Source organism: Prunus avium, chromosome 1 (assembly GCF_965620075.1).
Source record: "Prunus avium chromosome 1, drPruAviu1.hap1.1, whole genome shotgun sequence".
Classification (NCBI taxonomy): Eukaryota; Viridiplantae; Streptophyta; class Magnoliopsida; order Rosales; family Rosaceae; genus Prunus; species Prunus avium.
In genome coordinates, this window is record NC_142284.1 from 59,462,802 (window position 1) to 59,485,607 (window position 22,806).

General features: G+C 36.5%; 2 protein-coding genes, 1 long non-coding RNA gene and 1 pseudogene across 10 annotated transcripts; 3 read left to right on the forward strand and 1 right to left on the reverse strand.

Moving 5' to 3' along the window:
• The first annotated feature begins 20 nt into the window (after positions 1 to 20).
• Positions 21 to 2,026, forward strand: LOC110750746 (uncharacterized). The gene is made up of 4 exons (XR_002525788.2): positions 21 to 173; positions 263 to 364; positions 498 to 552; positions 1,546 to 2,026. It is a non-coding gene; the product is annotated as an uncharacterized LOC110750746 (long non-coding RNA).
• A 664-nt stretch (positions 2,027 to 2,690) lies between these two features.
• LOC110750742 (uncharacterized) lies at positions 2,691 to 6,356 on the forward strand. Of its 7 annotated transcripts, none has more exons than XM_088247304.1 (11): positions 2,691 to 3,022; positions 3,450 to 3,544; positions 3,618 to 3,680; positions 3,931 to 4,006; positions 4,104 to 4,212; positions 4,490 to 4,602; positions 4,747 to 4,805; positions 4,938 to 5,013; positions 5,265 to 5,401; positions 5,475 to 5,519; positions 6,006 to 6,356. In XM_088247304.1, the coding sequence occupies exons 4-9, from the start codon at positions 3,986 to 3,988 to the stop codon at positions 5,397 to 5,399; spliced, it is 513 nt and encodes a 170-aa protein (XP_088103430.1). In that variant the 5' UTR covers positions 2,691 to 3,022; positions 3,450 to 3,544; positions 3,618 to 3,680; positions 3,931 to 3,985; the 3' UTR covers positions 5,400 to 5,401; positions 5,475 to 5,519; positions 6,006 to 6,356. The 7 variants fall into 7 exon arrangements, 3 of the variants coding, with proteins under 3 accessions (XP_088103430.1, XP_088103431.1, XP_088103432.1); XM_088247305.1 differs by having other exon boundaries at positions 5,502 to 5,519; XR_015833002.1 differs by lacking the exon at positions 5,475 to 5,519 and having other exon boundaries at positions 5,265 to 5,474.
• A 2,168-nt stretch (positions 6,357 to 8,524) lies between these two features.
• Positions 8,525 to 12,806, reverse strand: LOC110750729 (uncharacterized; annotated as a pseudogene). Its single transcript, XR_015833001.1, has 11 exons — positions 12,537 to 12,806; positions 11,340 to 12,212; positions 10,901 to 11,196; positions 10,741 to 10,796; positions 10,474 to 10,568; positions 10,091 to 10,193; positions 9,878 to 9,973; positions 9,742 to 9,804; positions 9,416 to 9,491; positions 9,104 to 9,318; positions 8,525 to 8,860 (listed from the first exon to the last, which is right to left on the reverse strand). The product of XR_015833001.1 is annotated as an uncharacterized LOC110750729 (transcript).
• Positions 12,807 to 15,951: 3,145 nt separating this feature from the next.
• Positions 15,952 to 17,670, forward strand: LOC148298103 (protein FAR1-RELATED SEQUENCE 4-like). The gene is made up of 3 exons (XM_088249743.1): positions 15,952 to 16,363; positions 16,510 to 16,519; positions 16,611 to 17,670. Exons 1-3 carry the CDS (start codon positions 15,952 to 15,954, stop codon positions 17,668 to 17,670), a joined length of 1,482 nt encoding a protein of 493 aa, XP_088105869.1.
• The last annotated feature ends 5,136 nt before the right edge of the window (positions 17,671 to 22,806 follow it).

A 22,806-nucleotide genomic window follows, 5' to 3' on the forward strand; every position in this document is an offset into this window, starting at 1 on the left:
CCAACAGTACCAAAAATGCCTCTCTCGCTCGTCCAATCTAACGAGCCTGAAACATGGCTCGCAAAATAGCGACCTCGCTAAACAAAACACGCGAGTCCGAGCCTAGAACGCCTCTATCTCTCGCTCTCGTTTCCTTCAACATCGACTCTACTCTTCTTCGAAGTTGTACTCAGGCAAGTTTTTTTTATCTCTCCCTTTACATACCTCTCTTATTCCTTCATGGGTATTGTTAATTTGTATGATTTTTTATACGATTTTTCAGTTCCATCTCCAAAGCAATGGCGAAGAACATGAACAAGAAGAAAGATAAACGATTCCGCTTCAATGGACATCACTGAAGAGCCCGTTTCAGATTTGCCTCAAGGTATCAAGTCCTGTTATTTTAATTTCATCAATTTCTATGATTATAGCTTTCTTCGAATCCCTCTCTCTCTCTCTTACCTTTGCTTTTGGAGAATTTTGATTTTGATTTTTCTTTTTTTACATTGGTTGTGCAGCAATGGACACCTCAGAGTCGGGGGCTCACAACCGAAGTGGTGGTGCTTCCAGTTTGTAAGTATCAAGTATTACCAAGCAGTCACTTTTTTTATAAGATTATTAGGTTTTTCTATTAGTGGAGTGATAATGAAGACCACAAATTTAAAATCTTAAACCTTAAAGACATTTCTACATGATTTTCTTCGACAGATTAATTTGTGGTCTTGATTTGTGTGTTAATTGGGTATTATAGCTATTGCTAAAAGATTATGGGTGAGGTTTCTTTCTGGGTTCAATTCAAATAAACAAGTGCGTATGTGGTGCAACAGGGTCTTTAATTTTTGTGGATGTTTACTAGTCCTCTTTTGTGAAAATATAGGTTGTTTACTTTATAAATGGTGCAGAGTTTCAAATATAACCGAAATCGATTCCATTCATAATTAAGCTTGGAATGTATTTTTTTTTATTCACTAGGTAGATGTGTTAGATGGATTGGTATTACATGACAAACCTTGCAAATCCTCACTTTGACTGTCATCATATGATGGTTTTCTAGTACAGAGTTCTTCGACAGAGCAGTAACTCTGCTACTCTCACTATGAAGTACTTTTTGCCTGTGATCTAGCCTGGTTACTTCTTCGTCATGTTTTGTGGCTCAGAAGGAATTGTTTTAACATCACTCTGTTTTTGGGTGTCATTCGAGCATGGTTCGAATGGGTAATGAGGAGACTTGTTTTTGTAGCTTGTTGATACTGCTCTATGACTGATCATGTCATTCGAGCATAGGGATAGAATTCAAGCCATGGAAGGAAAGAAATTTGAGGGGGGGGAGGGTAAGGATTAATGTGTCTCTTTTTCTTAAGGACTAGGGTGGCTAACGATGAATGAAGAAATTCTACCTTTTCCCATTAACCTATATGTTGTTTGTTCAATTTACCCATTAAATGCTTCTGGTTTCATTTCATTTCCAGCTGCTTTGTTTATTGCATATGTATCATGTAATTAATTATTCCTTTAGCTGCAAAGTTCTATTTGATGAGACTTGAGATGTTATATGCGTACTTGCAGGCTTGAGAAATTTTCCCATGTTTGGAGGTCAAAACAACTTGTGTAGGCAACCATGCATAATTTCAGAGTTGAAGTTGATGGTGTCTTTTGAGCCAATGGATTTTTCTAGATATCAGAAGTGCAATGGAAAATTAACGAATTGATCTAGACAAAGAGTCAAACATTTTTTCTGTTGGATGCTGGAAGTGCCTCATATAATTATTGACTAAGTTGCAAGATGTGGTGTCATCAAATGCAGAGAAGAGAGACCTCAAGTGATGCACATCGACCATTTTCTGTGGTCCTTTTTTGTCTTAAGAAGGGTGGTCTAATTTTGCCTTGTTTGCTTTTGGTTTGTAATATGTTTCTCATTGGCTGTTCTTGGCTTTTTTTCTTTCTTTCCTTATGTATCTCCTAGAACTTGGCTTTTGCCTTGTGGAATTGTGGATGTTTATTTGTATGTATTAATGGTGGATTTGTGTGTAGTGAATTGAATTTCTAATTTCGAGTCCTGTGGATGACTTTTGTATATATATGAAGAATTCTTTGTTATTGATACACTAATTGAATTCTTTGAGTTTGCATATACTCAATTATTATATATTAATTTTGTGAAAAAGAAATGTACATATCAATTTGATAACTATAAAGTATGTTCATAGTTTTAAGATCTTAAATTACATTTAATTATCTTTAAATTTTTATTATTATTTAAAAAAAAAATTAGAGTCCGACTCAGCACCAAACATAGGTCTTCACTATTTTTACAATCCAGCTTCTTAGTCCGACGCAGCACCAAACGTAGGTCAGGACTTAATTCAGGTTAGTCCAATCCGAGCTAATCCGAGACAGTCCCAGAATTTAGTCCAGTCCATGACAGTCCGCCGTACCAAACGACCCCTAAAAGAAGACAGAGAAAAAAGAAGAAAAAAAACACAAGTCTTGTAAAGAGGGAACATTAGTTAATTCGAGTCCTTAATTTTTCATTAAAAAAAAGTCAAGAGGTAAATTAATAATTGGTTATAAGTTACCCTACATAAAATAAAGGGAAATATCGCTCTATGCCACCAATTTTATAATTTTAACTAAAAATACCACCGCTTTCCAATTTTTTTACAACTATCACCTATAAATACATATTTATTGTCCACTGATTACTCACATATCACTTTTTCAGAAATTTTGTTCTCTCTCAGCTCTCTTGGCTCCGTCTCTCTCTGTCGCTCAGCTCTCACTCTCTCTGTCGCTCCTCTGTCTTTGCTCAGCTCTCACTCTCTCTTCGGTCTTTCTCAGTCTCTCTTGCGCAGCTCTCTCTCTCTCGTGTAGCTCTCTCTCTCTTTCTCTCTCTCTCTCTCTCTCTCTCTCTCTCTGTGTCGCGCCAATCTCATTTTTACTTATACTTCTCACTCTACCTTCCACCTGGGAAAGCTAATCGGACTTCCCAGGTCCCTCTGTAAATCACAAAACCCCTGCGCTTCATCTGCAATTCCACAAGAAGGTACCATTCTTTCTTGCAATTCCTCAAATTTCAATTGCTGTAAACCCTAGATCTCTTTAAGCCCCTTGTCTTTCTTATTTATGCTGCCAACTTAATGCTATATTTTACTTCAATTATAAATGGTGACTGATTGTTTATTTCTGGGGCAAAATGTGAGATAAAACCATAGTTTTTGCAATCTGTATTTCTTCATACATATTTAAATAGGATATGGACATATGACTCATCAACTCCGGCATCTAGAAATGCAAGCATTTATTGTGGAGCCAAAATTATGTCACTTGACTGGGAATGTAAATCTGACCGATTGGTGTGCAGATTGGATTTTCATAATGAACTCAAATATTGCTTGGCCTTGAAATCATACTCTGATTATTTGAGATTGGATATATCTATTTTTAAGTGTTTTTTTTTTCTTTGACAAAAGCTTCTCATAGCCACTGCTGATGGAGGCATTAAAGCATGGAATGTCGATGCAAAGAGAGTTGTCTGCGATCTTAATACGAGTGAAGCATTTCCAAGGTTCTTCCTAATATTACTGGTACTATTGTGTACTCCTTGGTGCTGCTATTTACCTTTGTTTTCCCTGCTACAGTGTCTTGGATATAAAATGCAGCCCTGTAGAGCCAATATTTGTTTCTGCAGCAGCATCCAAGGGGTATGTTCTTTCTGTAATCTTATCATTTTGTTCATGTGCCAGACTCTGTGTTTGACCAAAATGTTGCCCCTATTGTAACAATCCTATTCAACTGAAGTGTGGTATGAGCACCATGCTGTGAAATGATTATAATTGGATCATGAAAAGATTCATCTTATAACTTAAGTACATGCATCTATGTCCTTGTATGTGTGTGTTGGGGTATTTAATTTGGATACATGTCAGAATTAGGAGTTTATTGTCTTTGTAGGCATGGATCAAGTCACCTTGATATTCTCGGGTTTGCTTCATTAACTGTGTGGAACATGAAGACATGGAAGGCTATGGTATGTGCTATAGCCACTTATGTTTTAATGCCTTCTTCTTTTTGTGAGAAGAAACTTGTATTTTTATGCCTTAAATAGCCTTTTGGGTTTCATGAAGACAGTTCTTCCTCTTGGTAAAGATCCACCTGCAATTACATCCTTTAGTTTCAATCACAATGGAAAGATTTTAGCAGCCGCTGCAACTGATGGAATGATTCACATGTTTGGTATCCTCAGATATATTTTAGGGCTTGGTATAAATTGTAGGAAATTAGGTGGTAAATGATTTTCAGAAGAGCAGAAAACCCCTGTTTTTGACACTTTTGCATTGCCCGAGTGTTATTTATTTTTCCAAGATGGTTAAATCACCCTCAACAAGGGCATTTAACTGTATGGTCAAGCCCATGTCTTCGTAGAATCATATATGGGTTGCCCCTTTCTATAGCTGAGGTTTCCTGCAGATGTACATGCGGATAGATATATGAACACCTTAACAAGCCAAAGATATGTCTGCCGGTCTACAAATAACTGGGTGGCCAGCACACGACTCTGCTATAAGCTCCATTCTTTTTGGGCCTGATGAGACAAGTATTTTCAGTTTGGGAGTAGATGGAAAGGCAAGTGCTTTACGTTCATTTTCCCATGAAGTTTAACTAATGCATTTTGAAATGTTGTCCCCATCATTTTTTGAACTGTAGATGGCCTTATAGTTTTGTTATCTTAAAAGTATTTACTTAAAAGAACTGGTTTTGTGGTGTCAGGTTCTTGAATGGAGCTTGCAAAACCAAGGTCAAATCCTTTGGTCAAGAAACTGTAGCAGGTACCTTCTTTGGCATATAGAAATTGGTTGCACAGCAGTCTTATCAAACAAAAATACTTGGGCATACACCTGATTAAATAACATTACTCTCTTCCATACTGTATGTGACCCTGAGAGCTCAAAAAATTTCAGACATGAAATGGCTTTAGATGCTAATGGGAGGAGACTGTTGGTAACCTCTGGTTCAGTAAGAGCACCCATATATCAGGTTGTTCTCTCTTCTTCATATGTGTGTGTTGTGTGTCTTCGTCATGTACATTGTACAGTGCTACTCAATTAGAGTCAACTTGCTAAGCATATTGAATCTAGCCATCCAAAGATGGGCCACACTTGGATTATTGACTTGGAAACCAAACTGAACATTTTGGTGGTCTTGGATTTCCCTGATAGCCATGCTTTGTAAGATGTAGGTGATGCTTCTGTTTTAACACAAAGTTTTGTTTCATAAATTTGGCTCAGGTTCGGGGTCATGCTATTGGGTTGAGAACTCTCCTACACAGTGCAGCAATAACTACTGTGGATTGGCACCCAACTTTGCCTCTATTCATAACAGGATCAGCTGATAACTCTGTCCGAGTCACATCTATGTCATAAAGGTTTCTGATTTGATCTCTTTGTTCTTGGTGTTCTTGAGGTTGAATGAAGTTCACTCCGGGTTTGTTTGAACAGGTTTCACTCTGGCTTTCATCTGAGCAGGCTGTCTTGTATTCTTATGTAGGTGCAAATCATTGAACAGTTTGTTTTATAGAGCATAGCCATTCTTTGAAAGTTTGGGCATGTCCGTGTTGTGTGGCGTTATCTATCTGCTTCATGCTTCGCATAAAAATAAAAGATGAAAGTTTAGGGCCCGTTTCGATACTAAGATTTGAATTTGATATCCATGGATTATAAATATGTGCATTTCAAATTTATAAATTTGAAATCAACATGTTTGGTTTACATATTTTACAACAAGAATTTCAGTCAAGGATTTCAAATGTTTGAAGAATCGCTAGGCAGTAGGTGGGCGGCATGCAGGGAATTGGGGCCTAGGCGGGCGCCTAGGTGTTTCATTGTTTTAATAATTATTTTGTATTATAAATTTATACCAAAATCATGCAAAATAAAAGGATTTATAAAAGAAAACTTTAACATTTTCTGACCTCTATATTATCTGACTTTTACTTTTGCCTATATATCTGACTCTGTTTTTTCCCTCAGGCTGGATTAGCTCTTGGAGAGTTGCGAAAGAAAAATAATTTCCTAAGAAGCCTTTGGCCAGTAACTAATCCACCTTCAAGTCAAGAACATCTTTTACATCCTCAACTTTTACAGAAGCCTCTCCGCCCATTCCTTGCTCGAGGGTATTTTGAAGATGTAGGAGTGTAAAATGTGATTCCATTAAGGACGTCGTGTCCTTTTTGTAATATGTTGTAGATTATGAATATATAGTGGGAATGTGGAGTTTTTGTATTGCCATTGTATTGCTCCCCTATTGCATTTGTATTGTCATCGTATTGCCATTGTAGTGCCGTGGTATTGTCTGGTTATTGCACTTATATTTGTTTCTTATCACCTGTTTTTTCAAGTCTGTCTTGTGAAGGAACTTATAAGGATATTTTGTAAAAGAAAACGCTTGATTGTATTAGTTTATTTTGTAAAGGAAAATGTCATATCATTATTCATTATCATATAAATAAGGTACAACAAGCACCGTATATGTATCTCTTCAATATGCTTGATTTGTGTTAAGCTATTGGTGTAAGAATGTGATTCTATTATTGCTTTTTTATTGATTATTTATTATTGTAAGAATGTGATTATATTAAGGACGTCACGTCCTTTTTATAAATCAAACTCATAGTTGCTTTCCCTGCAACAAATTATATTAATTAAGAAAACCAACCAAAAAGCAATAAACAAAAGCAATACGAAAGTAATGGCACGTAGATTATGAAGTGGTAACAGACATGCAATACAAAAGCAATAAAGTGGCAATAAAAAAGCAATAAAGTGGTAATAGACAAGCAATAAAAACACAATACAAATACAATAAACAAGTTGGGCGCGGCTTTTCTTTTTCTTGTGCAATCCAAAAAGAAAAGGGGAAAGAAACAGAAATTGTCAAGACAAAACTGCAGAAAGAAACAGAAAGTGATTATATCAGCATTTCCCCTTAGACATTGTTGACACTGAAAGTAGCTGAGGCATGCATCATTTTGCAAACACAATGATGAGATTGAGATATGCTGCACATTTCACATTTTCCACCTTATTATAATGGAATTTTAAATTATAGATACAAAAAAAGATGAATGGGAGACGGTTGGCCCTAAGAATACATCTGCAGTAACCATGACACATAGTTTTTTTTTTTTGTCTGAACCACGAGGTGGTCCTGGATGAGCCCCAACTATGAGTGGCACCTTTAAGCCTTAATCACAACCCAGACTAATCCCCGCTCACACCGGGTCGGCCTGTAAGGGGTAAAGTGTTGGCCAAAGTGAAGGACACAGAGTTTTGTTCCTTCAAAATTAAGCGATAATTTTGGAGGATAGTTGATCTTGATCTTGGTTTTTCTTTCTTTTTTCTTGCAGAGGAAAGAATAATTTTTTTTAGAGAAGGGTGGGTGACTATCAAAGAGCATTATGTCAGGCCTCCAAGATGGTGGAAAGAATTTCATCTTCAAGATGGACGTATGCTTATAGTCATCAATTTGTTGCAACTTCCTCCAGCATTGTACTGAAATGCTGGATTTGGAATCAAAATTTTGTTACTCTTCTTTGAGCCAACAATTTGTATATTGTATTTCAAGGGATATATATAATGTCATAGTCTGACTGAAGTTGTATTTATTTATGCCGAGCCGTTCTTAGCTTGGGGTGGTTATCATTATCAGTATAGAATTTTGTATCTATAATTTAAAATTCCATTATAATAAGGTGGAAAATGTGAAATGTGCATCATATCTCAATCTCATCATTGTGTTTGCAAAATGATGCATGCTTCAGCTACTTTCAGTGTCAACAATGTCTCCAATTTCATAGGGTATGTATATCATTGGCAGGAAAAATGTAAGGGGAAATGTCTGATATAATAACTTTCTGTTTCTTTCTGCAGTTTTGTCTTGACAATTTCTGTTTCTTTCCCCTTTTCTTTTCGAATTGCACAAGAAAAAGAAAAGCCACGCCCAACTTGTTTATTGTATTTGTATTGCTTTTTTATTGCTTGTCTATTGCCACTTTATTGCTTGTTTATTGCTATCGTATTGCTTTTGTATTGCATGTCTGTTACCATTTCATAATCCACGTGCCATTACTTTTCGTATTGCTTTTGTTTATTGCTTTTTGGTTGTTTTTCTTAATTAATATAATTTGTTGAAGGGAAAGCAACTATGAGTTTGATTTATAAAAAAGGACGTGACATCCTTAATGGAATCACATTCTTACAATAATAAATAATCAATAAAAAAGAAATAATGGAATCACATTCTTACACCTTAATGGAATCGCATTCTTACACCAATAGCTGAACACGAATCAATCATATTGAAGAGATAAATATACGGTGCTTGTTGTACCTTATTTATATGATAATGAATAATAATCTGACATTTTCCTTTACAAAATAAACTAATACAATCAAGCATTTTCCTAATAGAATCAAGTTCCTTCACAAGACAAACTTGAAAAAACAAGTGATAAGAAACAAATATAAGTGCAATAAGCAGGCAATACCACGACACTACAATGGCAATACGATGACAATACAAATGCAATAGGGGAGCAATACAATGGCAATACAAAAACTCCACATTCCCACAATAATTTCATTCCACATTCCCACTATATATTCATAATCTACAACATATTACAAAAAGGACACGACGTCCTTAATGGAATCACATTTTACACTCCTACATCGTCAAAATACCCTCGAGCAAGGAAGGGGCGGAGAGGCTTCTGTAAAAGTTGAGGATGTAAAAGATGTTCTTGACTTGAAGGTGGATTAGTTACTGGCCAAAGGCTTCTTAGGAAATTAATTTCCTTTTGCAACTCTCCAAGAGCTAATCCATCCTGAGGGAAAAAACAGAGTCAGAGATACATAGGCATAACCAGTGACACTTGAGTACATTATGAACACCAGAAAACTCAGATAAATCACCAACATAATTGTCCTTCATAGATTAGGCCTAACTCTATCTCAGCACCTTAACATGTTGGTGGCAGGTGGTTTGAGCTCCAACCACTTCGTGAAATTAACCAAAATAAAAACCATTCTCCAAAATTGATACTCTCTTCCAAAATTAGAAAACTTACAATTTTGCTAAAGACGATTTTATCTTTTTCTGCATGAGGAAACAGTGCAGATTGAGATGACTGAGATGAAGGTATAATGATCTTCCTAAAATATATGTGAAGATACCAAACATGTGAATCATTCCATCAGTTGCAGCGGCTGCTAAAATCTTTCCGTTGTGATTGAAATTAAGGGATGTAATTGCAGGTGGATCTTTACCAAGAGGAAGAACTGTCTTCATGAAACCCAAAAGGCTATTTAAGGCATAAAAATACAAGTTTCTTCTCACAAAAAGAAGAAGGCATTAAAACATAAGTGGCTATAGCACATACCATAGCCTTCCATGTCTTCATGTTCCACACAGTTAATGAAGCGAACCCGAGACTATCAAGGTGACTTGATCCATGCCTACAAAGACAATAAACTCCTAATTCTGACATGTATCCAAATTAAATACCCCAACACACACATACAAGGACATAGATGCATGTACTTAAGTTATAAGATGAATCTTTTCATGATCCAATTATAATCATTTCACAGCATGGTGCTCATACCACACTTCAGTTGAATAGGATTGTTACAATAGGGGCAACATTTTGGTCAAACACAGAGTCTGGCATACGAACAAAATGATAAGATTACAGAAAGAACATACCCCTTGGATGCTGCTGCAGAAACAAATATTGGCTCTACAGGGCTGCATTTTATATCCAAGACACTGTAGCAGGGAAAACAAAGGTAAATAGCAGCACCAATGAGTACACAATAGTACCAGTAATATTAGGAAGAACCTTGGAAATGCTTCACTCGTATTAAGATCGCAGACAAACTCTCTTTGCATCGACATTCCATGCTTTAATGCCTCCATCAGCAGTGGCTATGAGAAGCTTTTGTCAAAAGAAAAAAAAACACTTAAAAATAGATATATCCAATCTCAAATAATCAGAGTATGATTTCAAGGCCAAGAAATATTTGAGTTCATTATGAAAATCCAATCTGCATACCAATCGGTCAGATTTACATTCCCAGTCAAGTGACATAATTTTGGCTCCGCAATAAATGGTTGCATTTCTAGATGCCGGAGTTGATGAGTCATATGTCCATATCCTATTTAAATATGTATGAAGAAATACAGATTATAAATCTGGAACCAGCAAACAGTCAAGGAGTTGAGAAATCAGCCAATAGTCAAGGAGTTGAACAATGAACACATCACACATAATAACATAGGCAACCCACGTAATGCGACACCTAGGTGTGGACAGATCTGTGAATATGTGAGGGGCCACATCCAATAGGTCACCTAGGCAGCTGACACGTGATACAAAATAGAAGGCAATGGGATTAAGTAGACTTGACAGCCAAGGTTATAACCATGAAATAATACCTTACTGTGCCATCTTCAGATGCGCTGGCTATATTGTTTCCAGATGCAGAAAAGCGGCAGCGAGTGATTGGACTTGTGTGGCCCAAAAATGTCTCCTACAAACCATGATGATTCAAAAGTTACGGAGTCCCCAATTAAATGTAAACTAGTGAAGCTAAAGAAAAAATCAGAAAAAAAAAGGGGAACTACAATATGCAGAAGCTCAAAGAACAGAAATATGAGTTTGTAACATCAACAAGAACTAATCAAGCTTTAGACGCAACTTACCTGAAAGTCCACTTTAACTTCAGGGAAGTCTTCTACATGGCTTTCCCTGCCATTTTCTGCCACATGACATTCAACAGTTATCAACAGATAATCTGAGAAATAGTTACCGCACTGTCCCCAATACACCAAGGAAAAGAAGTCAGATATAGCTGTTATATACCATTATACGGGCCATCCTGGAACAGCTGAATAGTATCAGCAGTTCCACCATCTCCTGCACGAAGGCTTGATTGAGAACTTAAGTTAGGATCAGATTTGGATATGTTAATTTCTGGTCGAATTCCAGCAGGTCCAGCCACAATCCAATCTTGATTCACCTCTGCTTCCCCTATTTGAAAAGTAGCAGGAGGGCATGTTTCCAGAGTATCTTTAGATATAAGACGATTTTCCTCATACACCACACTTGATCAACTCTTGGTTTCTTCAGTGCTTGCATCCACTAATGATGAAGCATTACTGAGTTTCACAAAAATAAAAGAATTACGAAGGAAAAAAAAAATCATAGGATCACTACCGATGAACCCTTGCACCAATTATATACAATTCATTAAACATGATAGTCTCGACTCTGAAGGGCTCAAACAATTAAAAAAATTTACCTTCTTAACTGCCATAACTGACCATCTTTTTCCTCCAACAAAGCCTGAAGTTATGACAACTTGAGATTAAGTTGCTTGATGTGTTTTTTTAGACGGTTGACAGTAGTCTTCTCCGAATTGATTTTCAAAAGGGCTGGCATGCGTGGCTAAGTTAAGGGCATTTCTTTTTCAAATCTTAGTCATATTGTACCATAAAAGGGGAATAACCAACGAAAAACCAGCCAACAGTAGAGGAGGTTAGTTGCTTCCACTTGAAATATATAAATTCACAATAAAATAGAGTAAGGTTCATCTAAACAAAGATAAGTTTATATATATATATATAAACTAATTCCGAAGGATATGAGTACCATTGAAGATCTCACTAAAGAAGTTCCTCACAGATAAACGCAAGGCCTCATACCAATAAAAAGTGTAAATGAAGGAGAAAGTAGTTCACTATACCAAATTAGAAAGATGAAATGACAAACCCACCAAACCATGCAGCCCAGTCCTGGCCCCTTTGCAACAAATCATTCCCATTCATTCCAAAAAACTCTAAAACTTTGTCCCTCCTTCCTGACTGGATGGCACTAACAACATAGTAGCGTAGAATAGACACCTCCAATTTAGAAAGAGTATTCAAAAGTACGGTCTCGGATGATGAAGAGAGACACTGCTTGAAAAAACTGAACAGGCCAACTAACTTTTCTGCCTGAAACTTAGGTACATACACCGAGAAGATCAAATCCATTATCTTATCCACTTGAAACCCTTTACCGATATCCGTAGATAATTCGGAATCAAAAGCTTGCAAAGTGTTAGTGAATCCTCTAAAGACAAGAAACTCCCTCACAAGCTCCTATGCATATTCTCCATCTTGTCCAACTCGACCTACAAACATAAATTTCCACCTTCTTCATGTGTGAACAAAACGCATAAGAGAAATTACATTTCATTATTTATCACTGATAAAATTCTGATTATTCCAAGCTATATGACATGCTTAATTTATTTAACAAAGAATTTTAAAAAAAAAGTTGCAAAAACTATGGTTTTATCTCACATTTTGCCCCAGAAATAAACAATTAGTCACCATTTATAATTGAAGTAAAATATAGCATTAAGTTGGCAGCATAAATAAGAAAGACAAGGAGCTTAAAGAGATCTAGGGTTTACAGCAATTGAAATTTGAGGAATTGCAAGAAAGAATGGTACCTTCTTGTGGAATTGCAGATGAAGCGCAGGGGTTTTGTGATTTACAGAGGGACCTGGGAAGTCCGATTAGCTTTCCCAGGTGGAAGGTAGAGTGAGAAGTATAAGTAAAAATGAGATTGGCGAGAGAGAGAGAGAGAGAGAGAGAGAGAGAGAGAGAGCTGCGCAAGAGAGACTGAGAAAGACCGAAGAGAGAGTGAGAGCTGAGCAAAGACAGAGGAGCGACAGAGAGAGACGGAGCCAAGAGAGCTGAGAGAGAACAAAATTTTTGAAAAAGTGATATGTGGGCAATCAGTGGACAATAAATATGTATTTATAGGTGATAGTTGTAAAAAAATTGGGAAGCGGTGGTATTTTTAATTAAAATTATAAAATTGGTGGTATAGAGCGATATTTCCCTAAAATAAAAGCATTGGCATGATCAATTTGCTCTCATTTACTGTACTCTGCAGTGGTAGATAAAAGCCAAAACTGCTGTTGGATACTCGCTTTAAATATGTGGCATGCTTCAACCAAATTAGATGTTGCGTGTATCCCACCACCCAAACCAATTTATATGTTGATAGTCAACATCAATGCCATGCACATATATAGTAGGTAAAGTTTCATCGTTCTCTTTTATTTCTCTGACATTTTAGAATGATTGGTTATGTTAATGGTTTTTTTTTTCTTTGGTTTTATCTACCACTGCAGAGTACCCAAAGAGAGTAAAGTCGATGGTTGAGATACCAATTTTAGATATTTATAAAAATACCCAATTTTAGACATGTATTTATAAAAATACCCAAATACTATTTAAACATAGACACATACCCAAAATCAACCCCACAATCAACAATTGTATATTTTTTGGATGTGTTTATAAATGGGTTTTGAGTGTGTGTAATGATGGGTTTTGGGTATGTTTATAAAGTATTTTGGGTGTTGGGTATTTTTATAATTTCAGCCCCCATTTTGGGTATTTTAGTGAAACTCCCTACTAATTTTCCTACTTAGGATATCAATTATTGATAAAGGGTGAGAGTCTGGTATTTGCTTTTTATTTCGCTTGGTATATCAAATTGTTTGCCACAACTCCATAACATTTCAGGTTTTGGCTTATAATTTATAGAAATTTAGTGAAATACCCTATACTACACATAAAACTATAAATATACCCTAAACTATTTAGGGTATATAAACACACCCAAAATACACCCAAAAATCGACAGCTGTCGATTTTTGGATTCTGTGTATATGTTGGATTACAGTTTTGACCTTTTGGTTTGAATTTTGAGAAACAAGCCCAAAATTCGCCAGGTAGGATAGGAATGTCTTCAAATTTACGTTGCTGACTGAAAACTGTTTGGCAGCCTCGTGATTTTTGTTCCAGCAGATCGAATATTCCAAACGAGCGTCGTTCGAACGAAGCGATCTTCGTTCACCTTTTCGAACGAAGCTCTGTATAATCTGGTTCCAGATCTCCTTTCTTTTTCGATTCTTCTGAGCTGAGTTCTATTGCTTCATTCTTTGTTGAATTGGTGGTTTTTGGAGCGACATTGTGCTGCATGAGATTCGATTGGAGCTTGGTGCGATCTACGATCTTCGATTTTGAGGTAATTGATTTTCTCTTGTGAATTCATATTCGATTTTTGAGGTATTCGATTATATTGTAGTATGATTTTTGGTGATTTCATGTTTGATTAATTAAGTTGCTGATTATGTTTTCGTTTTTAATTTTTGCAGTCTTGGAGTTTAAATTTGACATGCAGATCCAATTCTTCTTGATTTTATCCGTTTTTTTTTGTTATTGCTGATTTGGAGGTAAGCTATTGGATTTTCTGATTTCCTTCTAATTTGTACTTAGATATTCGTTTGAGTTTTAAATTGTGATTTTAATTTCTTTTTGTTTATAATTTGGATTGATTTCAGATTCTGTTTGGTTGTGGATTTGCTCGAGTTTTGGTTTGAGCTGCGGTTAGAAATTTGTGATATTCGATTTGGTTTTCATATTAATTGAGGTATGCTTTTTCAGTTGAATCTGAGTATATTCTTGCTTTTTCAGTGCTGTAACAGTATTTGTAGTTAGGAACAATGTTAATAAAAGGGAAAGAACTGTTCAATAAAGTTCTAGTATAGGGTAATAACACTTCTTGTTTGCTATGAAATCCTATTTCTAATGCACGTCTACCACCACTGTAAAGTTCCAGTATAGGGTAATAACACTTCTTGTTTGCTATGAAATCCTACATCTAATGCACGTCTACCACCACTGTAAAGTTCCAGTATAGGGTAATAACACTTCTTGTTTGCTATGAAATCCTATTTCTAATGCACGTCTACCACCACTGTAAAGTTCCAGTATAGGGTAATAACACTGCTTGTTTGCTATGAAATCCTACATCTAATGCACGTCTACCACCACTGTAAAGTTCTAGTATAGGGTAATAACACTGCTTGTTTGCTATGAAATCCTACATCTAATGCACGTCTACCTCTGTTACGTTCCAGTATAGGGTAATAACACTGCTTGTTTGCTATGAAATCCTACATCTAATGCACGTCTACCACCACTGTAAAGTTCCAGTATAGGGTAATAACACTGTTATTACTAGTAGTCATTTTTGTTTTGTTTGTTGTTTTGTTTGTAGAGATATGGATGATTCGAGAGTGGCAAAGTGCACCTATGGTGCTGGAACTTTAATGGTTATTTTATCTTCAACTAATACTTTTGATTGGTTGTCCAACGAGTTGTGTAGTAGGTTTAAGCTTAAGTTAGGTCATTTTGAGTTGAGGTACTCCTTTACAGATTGCTCCAATTGTTTGTTGGAATCGGATGATGATTTGAAAGTCATGTTTATGGTATGTGGACTGATGAAGGATCAATTAATTCATATTTCTGTTAGGGATAAGGCTGTAGTAGTGAATTATGTTCAAACAGTTAATACGAACATAATTGCCTCTCCTTTTTTGTTGGAGGTTGTTCCTTATAATGACAATTTTGCACAAGATGAGGATACATGTAAAGATTCAAGTGTGGCTGGTAGTATTGTTGATTCCAGTGCAGCTTCTTCTTCTTGTTTGAGTATAGATTTTGATAGTACTAGCAGTGAGTTTGGAAATGATTATTTAGGCAAATATGGTAGTTGTGGAGGTCGTAAGTATTTGTCTACTGATTGGGAGGGTTATATTACTCATGAGGGTCAGAAGTTTGAGGGAGGAGTTTCTGAATTCCGCGATAAGTTGGCTAAGTATGCGATTGAGAATGGTTTTAAGATGAAGTATTTGAAAAATGAGCCTCGTCGCGTTACTGCTGTGTGTGCTAAGAAGGAATCAGATCGCGTTACATAATTCTAATGTAAATGGATTCTTTTATATTAAGAATTTAAATAACGTACACAGTTGCACTGGTTTGATCCGAGAGAAGAGAAATAAGGCAATGGGGTCGCGTTTGGTGTCTTCAATTGTCAAGGATAAAGTTCGTAGCAATCCTTTGGTAAGGCCAATTGAGCTGATTACTGATTTGAAGGAAAATTATGGATTGGATATCCCTTATCATGTTGCGTGGTATGGGAAGGAGTCGGCTACTAAGGATTTACATGGTGATGAGGAGTTGTCTTATGCTCACCTGCCTTGGTATGTGGATGTTTTGAAGGCCAGCAATGTCGGATCTCATTGTGTGCTTGACTATGGCGAGGATGGTTCTCGTTTCCAGCGGATCTTTATATGTTTCAAGGCCTTCATTGATGGTTTTCGATGGTGTAGGCCTATGCTGTTCATTGATGGTACTTTCGTCACAAACAAGTACAAGGGTACTCTTCTAGGAGCTACTGCAAAGAATGGAAATAAAGGTATGTAATGTAAATGCTGTAGTTGCTATACTGTTGATTTCCATTGAGTGGTATGAACAGTGTAGTTATGCAAATGTAAATGCTGTAGGTGTTGACTTCCATTGAGTGGTATGAACAGTGTAGTTATGCAAATGTAAATGCTGTAGTTGCTATACTGTTCATACCCTGCATCTGAGTATTTTTATGCATTGTAGTTTTACTCTGCTTCATGTGGTAACACTGTTATAGTTCAAACTAACTAATACAGTTCTCTGTTTCTTGTAAAGGTATTCCCTTTTGCCTTTGCGATTGTATCTGGTGAAACTGTGGACAATTGGAGGTGGTTTCTGCAAAGGATATCTGAAGTCTTGGTGGATGAAGGTAGGCAACTTACATTCATTTCTGATAGGCATGGTGCTATTATCGATGCTGTTAGGACTGTTTTTCCTTCTTCTCCCCATGGTTTTTGTCTATATCATTTGAAAGACAACTTGAAAAAGAAGTATCCGCATTCTGTTGGTTCCTCTTTCAAGGATCATATTTTATGGCTTTTTTGTAAGTTGTTGTATGCACCGACTGTTGAGGAATATCAGGAGAGGTTGAAAAAATTAAGAGATGATGGCGGTGCAACAATAATTGATAAGTTTTTGGCTGATCTTCCTGTCCAAAATTTTGCTAATGCATTTTTTTCGGGAAAGAGGTATGGGGAGGTTAGTAATGCCTTGTCCGAGTCGTTTAATTCATGGATTAAGGAGGTGCGTAGGCTTCCAATTTATGAGCTGATTGACACTATTAGGATCAAAATGATGGAGATGATTTCTAGGAGGAAGCTTGCATCCGAGAAATGGTGTAGTGTTTTGTGTCCGGTTATTGAGGATGAGTTGAAGAATTTAGCTTCAAAGGGTCGTCATTGGAGGATATGTCGCGCGAGTGAATCTGTATTTGAAGTTCATGCTGATTTGAGTGTTATGGTCAATTTGGACGAGAGGTTTTGCTCCTGTTATCAGTGGCAATTGCTTGGGTTTCCATGTCAGCATGCAATTCAAGTTATCCATCATTCCGGGTTGTGTTTGTACGACTTTGTTGATGAGTATTACAAGGCAGACTTTTATAGGGCTACTTATGGAACCCCTATATTTCCCATACCTGATATTGAGAAGCCTCCTCCTGGAGATGTTGTTCTTCTGCCTCCTCATACAAGAAAGCCTCCGGGACGACCTCCAACAAAGCGCTTCAAGTCAAGCAGTGAAACTAAACGGCAAGTGAAGTGCAAGAGATGCGGTGCTTTTGATCGTCACAATAGGAGGACTTGCAAGGCCCCTATTTGAAGTAAAGGTTCTGGAGTATAAAGAGTTGACTGAGTGTAGTTAGTTTTTAACTAGTTAAAGTGCTATACGATTGATTAATGACAATCATAGTTGAAAGGAATAGAAATTGATATGCAAGTTGTTAATATGGTGAAATAGCAGTTACTGCTTATGAATACTCTTTGACTTTTGGTATTAATACATAATATTTACCATTTTTGGTATTTTGCAAATTTTGGTTTGGAAGTTTGATATGAATTTAGCATTACTGCTGTTTGAATTATCTATAAATCAACAAACATTGTTTAATGCGCGCTGTTTACATCATTCTTGAAATTACAAGATAGTTCAATGACATAGTAATAACAAGATACTTCTATGACATGGTATTAACAATCTATTTCCATCATATAATACTAACATTGTACTTAGAGTGTATTGTTATTTGTTGGAGTTCAACTTTTTAGTTGTTTTAGTGTTATGGAGACCATTATTTCAAGTTACATACACTGTTAATTCACGTAAATAAACTGGTTTTTGAATAAGTACATAATTTGAATTTTAAAATCACCTTACTTTAGTGTTCTAAACCAGCACAAGTCCTACAAAACTACAATATAAGCAAGAATTTAGGCAAAATATTTTATTACAACTTCATTCTTTTGCATTTGTCTCTTCTCTCTCTTTGATGGAAATCCAACTTCTTTCAATGCTCATAATCTTCATGAGGACTTATTTTCTCATTTCCCAAACCTTTTCTTTGTTGAAATATGATTCTATTGGTTGGTCTTTGGAAAGCTGCTTCATGAAGTGCATGACAAAGACGCCACAATCATTGCTGCATAATAGAGATACACATGCAGGAGTTAGTTCAGCCTTTTTTTAGTTGAAGAGGATTTAAGTTTCACTGTTATTGCTTAACTTACGAATTGTTTGCTTGTTGGGGACATTCTCTGTTCTCAGTCAGCTTGAAGTTAGTAGTCTTTTGACGAATCAGATACTTCAATGTCCGAGCATATTCTGGTGTAAGTTTGATGCTGGCAAGTATTTTTGCAATCATTTTAGCTGAAGCTTCATTCAGCCCTCTCGGCTTCTTGGCATCAAAATCAGGAATCGAGATGAGTTTTGTCTTCAGTGATGTTGCAGCACATTCCTTAAGAAGACAGAGGAATATATTTGCTATCTCAACCTGCATCATAGTCAAGTATGTACTTAGTTTCCTTTAAATTTAGTGTCCTATGTATTAACAGTGTTAATCACCCATCTTACTTACCAAAACAATTGCCTTCTTGTGATAATATTCAACAGTTTTTTCTGATGGCCTGAATGAGTTGAAGTGTGTCCACATTGCTGCACCGGTGTCAAAGACAAGCAGCGTATGGTGGTTCTCATCTGTAATTGGTATGAACACTCTATCAACTCTTCCAATATTTTCTAGGAGTGGCATATAGAAAGCATCATATGTCAGCTTGTATGAAGCACCTCGCAAAAACATCTGCAAAAGTCATATGTTGGTAATTAGTGAGCATGTTTGATAATATAATTTTGATGTATTAGATGTGATCTTACATAGTTATTGGCGGACAAGTAAGCATTTTTTTGTTTCTGAGTGTTCTGCTTCGCATCATCATTAAGGGCCTCTCCATAAGCATCGATGATTAGTGCAGAAATTGGATAATCTCCAATCAGCTTTTCAATGTTATGTTTGTACAATATTGTCCTATTGTTTAGGTAAAAAGCGTCCCTGCAACAATAATGTTGTTCAAATAATAATTCAGCAAATGAAAATCTCATAACAGTTTAATAACAAGACAGTTCTATGACATAGTATTAACAGTGTAATTCTAGATAGTTCTACTACATAGTATTAACAGTGTAATTCTATGACAGATTGGCTTACTCATCAGAATCAGATGCAGTTTTCCAGTAATTTTCCAACTTCTTCTTTGATATTTCATCCAGCCTGTTGAAGACCCCATACATGTGCAACTGAAGGTATCCATCTTTGTCCTTATTTTTGTTGGCTGCTTCATCTTCGCTTTGGCTTGCTCTTTTTCGGGCTTTCTTATGTGCTTCGGGGTATGTGTAATCTTCTTTTTTTGCAGGCTTTCTGTCTTTTCTATCTTTGATTATTTTGATGCTAGAACGTAACTGCCGTTTTCCTACTTCTTTCGCTTGCATGATAACTGATTTTTCAGGAGTTTTCTCATCAGCATTCTCATCTTCATCATTAGGAGATTCTTGCATCTCCAATTCACTTTCTTCCTTCTCCTCTTCCATTGTGTTATCATCTTTCTGATTGTCTTTTCCATCTGTTCTTTCAAGGTTCTCTGCTGGTTTCTCAATTTTCTGCTCAATCTTTTCTCTGCTGGTTTCACCTTCAACTGCTCTGTTGTCGTCTCGTTCTTCTGCTATTCTCTCATCTTTTTTCTCCTTATCAGCTTGTTCTTTAATTGGAATTTCTCCTTGTTCCCCTTGTTTGAGATTTTCCCCCATCATATGTTTCAGAGAGGCAATAACAGTGTCTTTTTCTTTCATGCTCTCAATGCAGGACAACTTTTCCTCTTCAAGTATTTCATGTTGTTCCTGTAGCTGTCTCCTGTTTGATTTAAGTGCATGAAGTTCCCCTTGTAATTTTCTACTTTCTTTTTCCTCTTGGTCAAGCTGCTTTTTCAGTATTTCGATTTGTTGTTCCAAATCTTCTTTTTCAGCCCATATTTGATGAATGAATGTATTTTTCTTGATGCAGGATTCTATAGCAGTCTGCATCATATCCTTTCGAGTATCTGCCTTCTCAATCCAATAGTCGACTGCTTCCTTCAACTCTTGGATTTTCTCATGGGGAGGGACTATTTCATGCTTGTAGTACTCTGGGATTGAACCCACCATGTCCTCAAAAATGTTGTCGAAGTTGTCTTCCTGGCTGTCAAGTTCTGGATCCTGTTGCCGGACATTAACAGTCGTCTCCTCCATCATTGTGTCTGCACTAAGGTCAACTGCTTGTTCTTCAATTTCATCATCTGCTTTGCATCCCAATGATTGTGCATTGTCTTCATTTTCCTCCTGAAGCACAAGAGTTTTTTTTCTGCTTAGGTTAATAATAGAACGTTCGCAACTAAAACTGATAATTTTGTTTTTGGTTTCTGGTTGCATTTGGATATTTAAATGATTTACATTTGTTTTTAAATTGTGGAGAAATTTTACCTTTTGCTCCTCCTGTGGAGTTTTTGTCTGGGTTACACTTTGGTCCACATTTTCATGGAAGCTGAAGTTCTGTTTCTGGGTAATAACAGTCTGCTTTTTTCCTTTTTGTGTTTGACTCTTTAACTGTCACAAATATTAGAGAGGAGAAAAAAGAGGATTAGCACATTTATATACATTTATATGTGTTTGTACAATGTTTGATCATTGTAGGTTATCTTACCCAATCTTTAAGTGTGATAACAAAGTCATCATCCTCTTCATTTTCTTCTTGTTCTTCATGGTCTGCATGATCAGTCTTTGTTGCTTCTTCTTTTTTTTCATTGCCAGCAGCTTTTATCTGTTTAATGATTGGAGTCAGTAGTAATTATGGTGTACTGACATTATATATGTTTATGGAAGTAAGAAAATACCTTAATGTTTTCATATTTTGCAGTATTCAGCTTGATATTGAGCTCCGGAAGGCTCCATTTGACAGCCGCTGGTTTGTGATCTTCTCTTCCAGGAATTGGACTGATCAGGTTAGTTCTTTCACACAGCCAATACTGCACACAGCCAATAACAGTATTAATACCCTATACTGGAACTTTACAGTGGTAGATGTGCATTAGATATAGGATTTCATAGCAAACAAGAAGTGTTATTACCCTATACTGGAACGTAACAGAGGTAGACGTGCATTAGATGTTGGATTTCATAGCAAACAAGCAGTGTTATTACCCTATACTGGAACTTTACAGTGGTGGTAGACGTGCATTAGATGTAGGATTTCATAGCAAACAAGCAGTGTTATTACCCTATACTGGAACTTTACAGTGGTGGTAGACGTGCATTAGATAGGATTAACAAATAATATAATAGGATTAACAAATGGATGTAGTTTCTTACCAGGATTAGCACAAGGCAACCACTCACACTTGGTTGATTTGTCTTGTCTTTTTTATTTTTCATGGCTTGGTCCAGTCCAAAATGCATGTAATCTAAGACTCCTTGTGCCCAGTTGTAGTTGTTCATTGCTTTTAAGGTGTCGATCATTGTCAAAAAGGTCCAAGCCATTGTCGCCCCAGAGTTGCAAAAGAGATTTGTGATGAAGAGCTCTAGGATTAACAACCTCACAACATTCATTGCATTCTTGTTTTTGTCATCTGCTATTGCTGTGTTCAGACACCTATCAACTTCAGTTTTTGTGATTTTTTTTGAATTCTTGAAGTATTTCTTTTCAAAGTCCAAATTTGTTCTTGTGGAAGTTGTTGTGCTTGGCAACTTGTTTCCTTTGTTTGGCAATCCAAAGATGTCAGACACATCGTTGCTTGTAATTTCATACTCGTTGCCTTCACTGAATTTGAATTTTTTGGTTGCAGGGTTGTAGAGTCTGATCAGTCTAACTATTTGATAATTAGACTTCTGGCACTCTGTCTTGGTGAACTGTCCTGCCATGTAAGCCTTGATGATGTTCCAAAATGGCGTTTTTGTTAGGATCTTGAGGACATCCTTTCTTGCTTCAAGCTTGTCTTTTACCGTTTGAATTGTGTTGTCAAATGTGAGCATGTTGCTCTTGATCTGCACATAATTTGGGTTATTGCGTCTGCTCGGTTTAGGTTTTTGTGTTTGGGATGGTGTTCTTTTCGTCTTCGTTGTTTTCTTCGGTTTCAGTGTGTTTGTGGGTTTGGGTATGGATGGTTTTGGTGTTTGTTTAGCTTTGGTTTTTGGTTTAGGTGGATCGGCTTCAGGTGTTGACAGTTTGGCTTTTGCTGTTGTTGGTGGTGTGCCTTGTGTGTTTGTTGATGCTATTTTGACCTTTTGCTGGCTTGGGATCCTTTTGTATGCTTTTCTTTTGTATTTCAACCCGGTTACCTTTTTCCATGTGACCACCTGCTAAGTGAAGCAAATAGGTTACTTTAACTAGACAAAAGAAAGATGACAAATGAGAATTAATACTTCTATTACATGGTATTA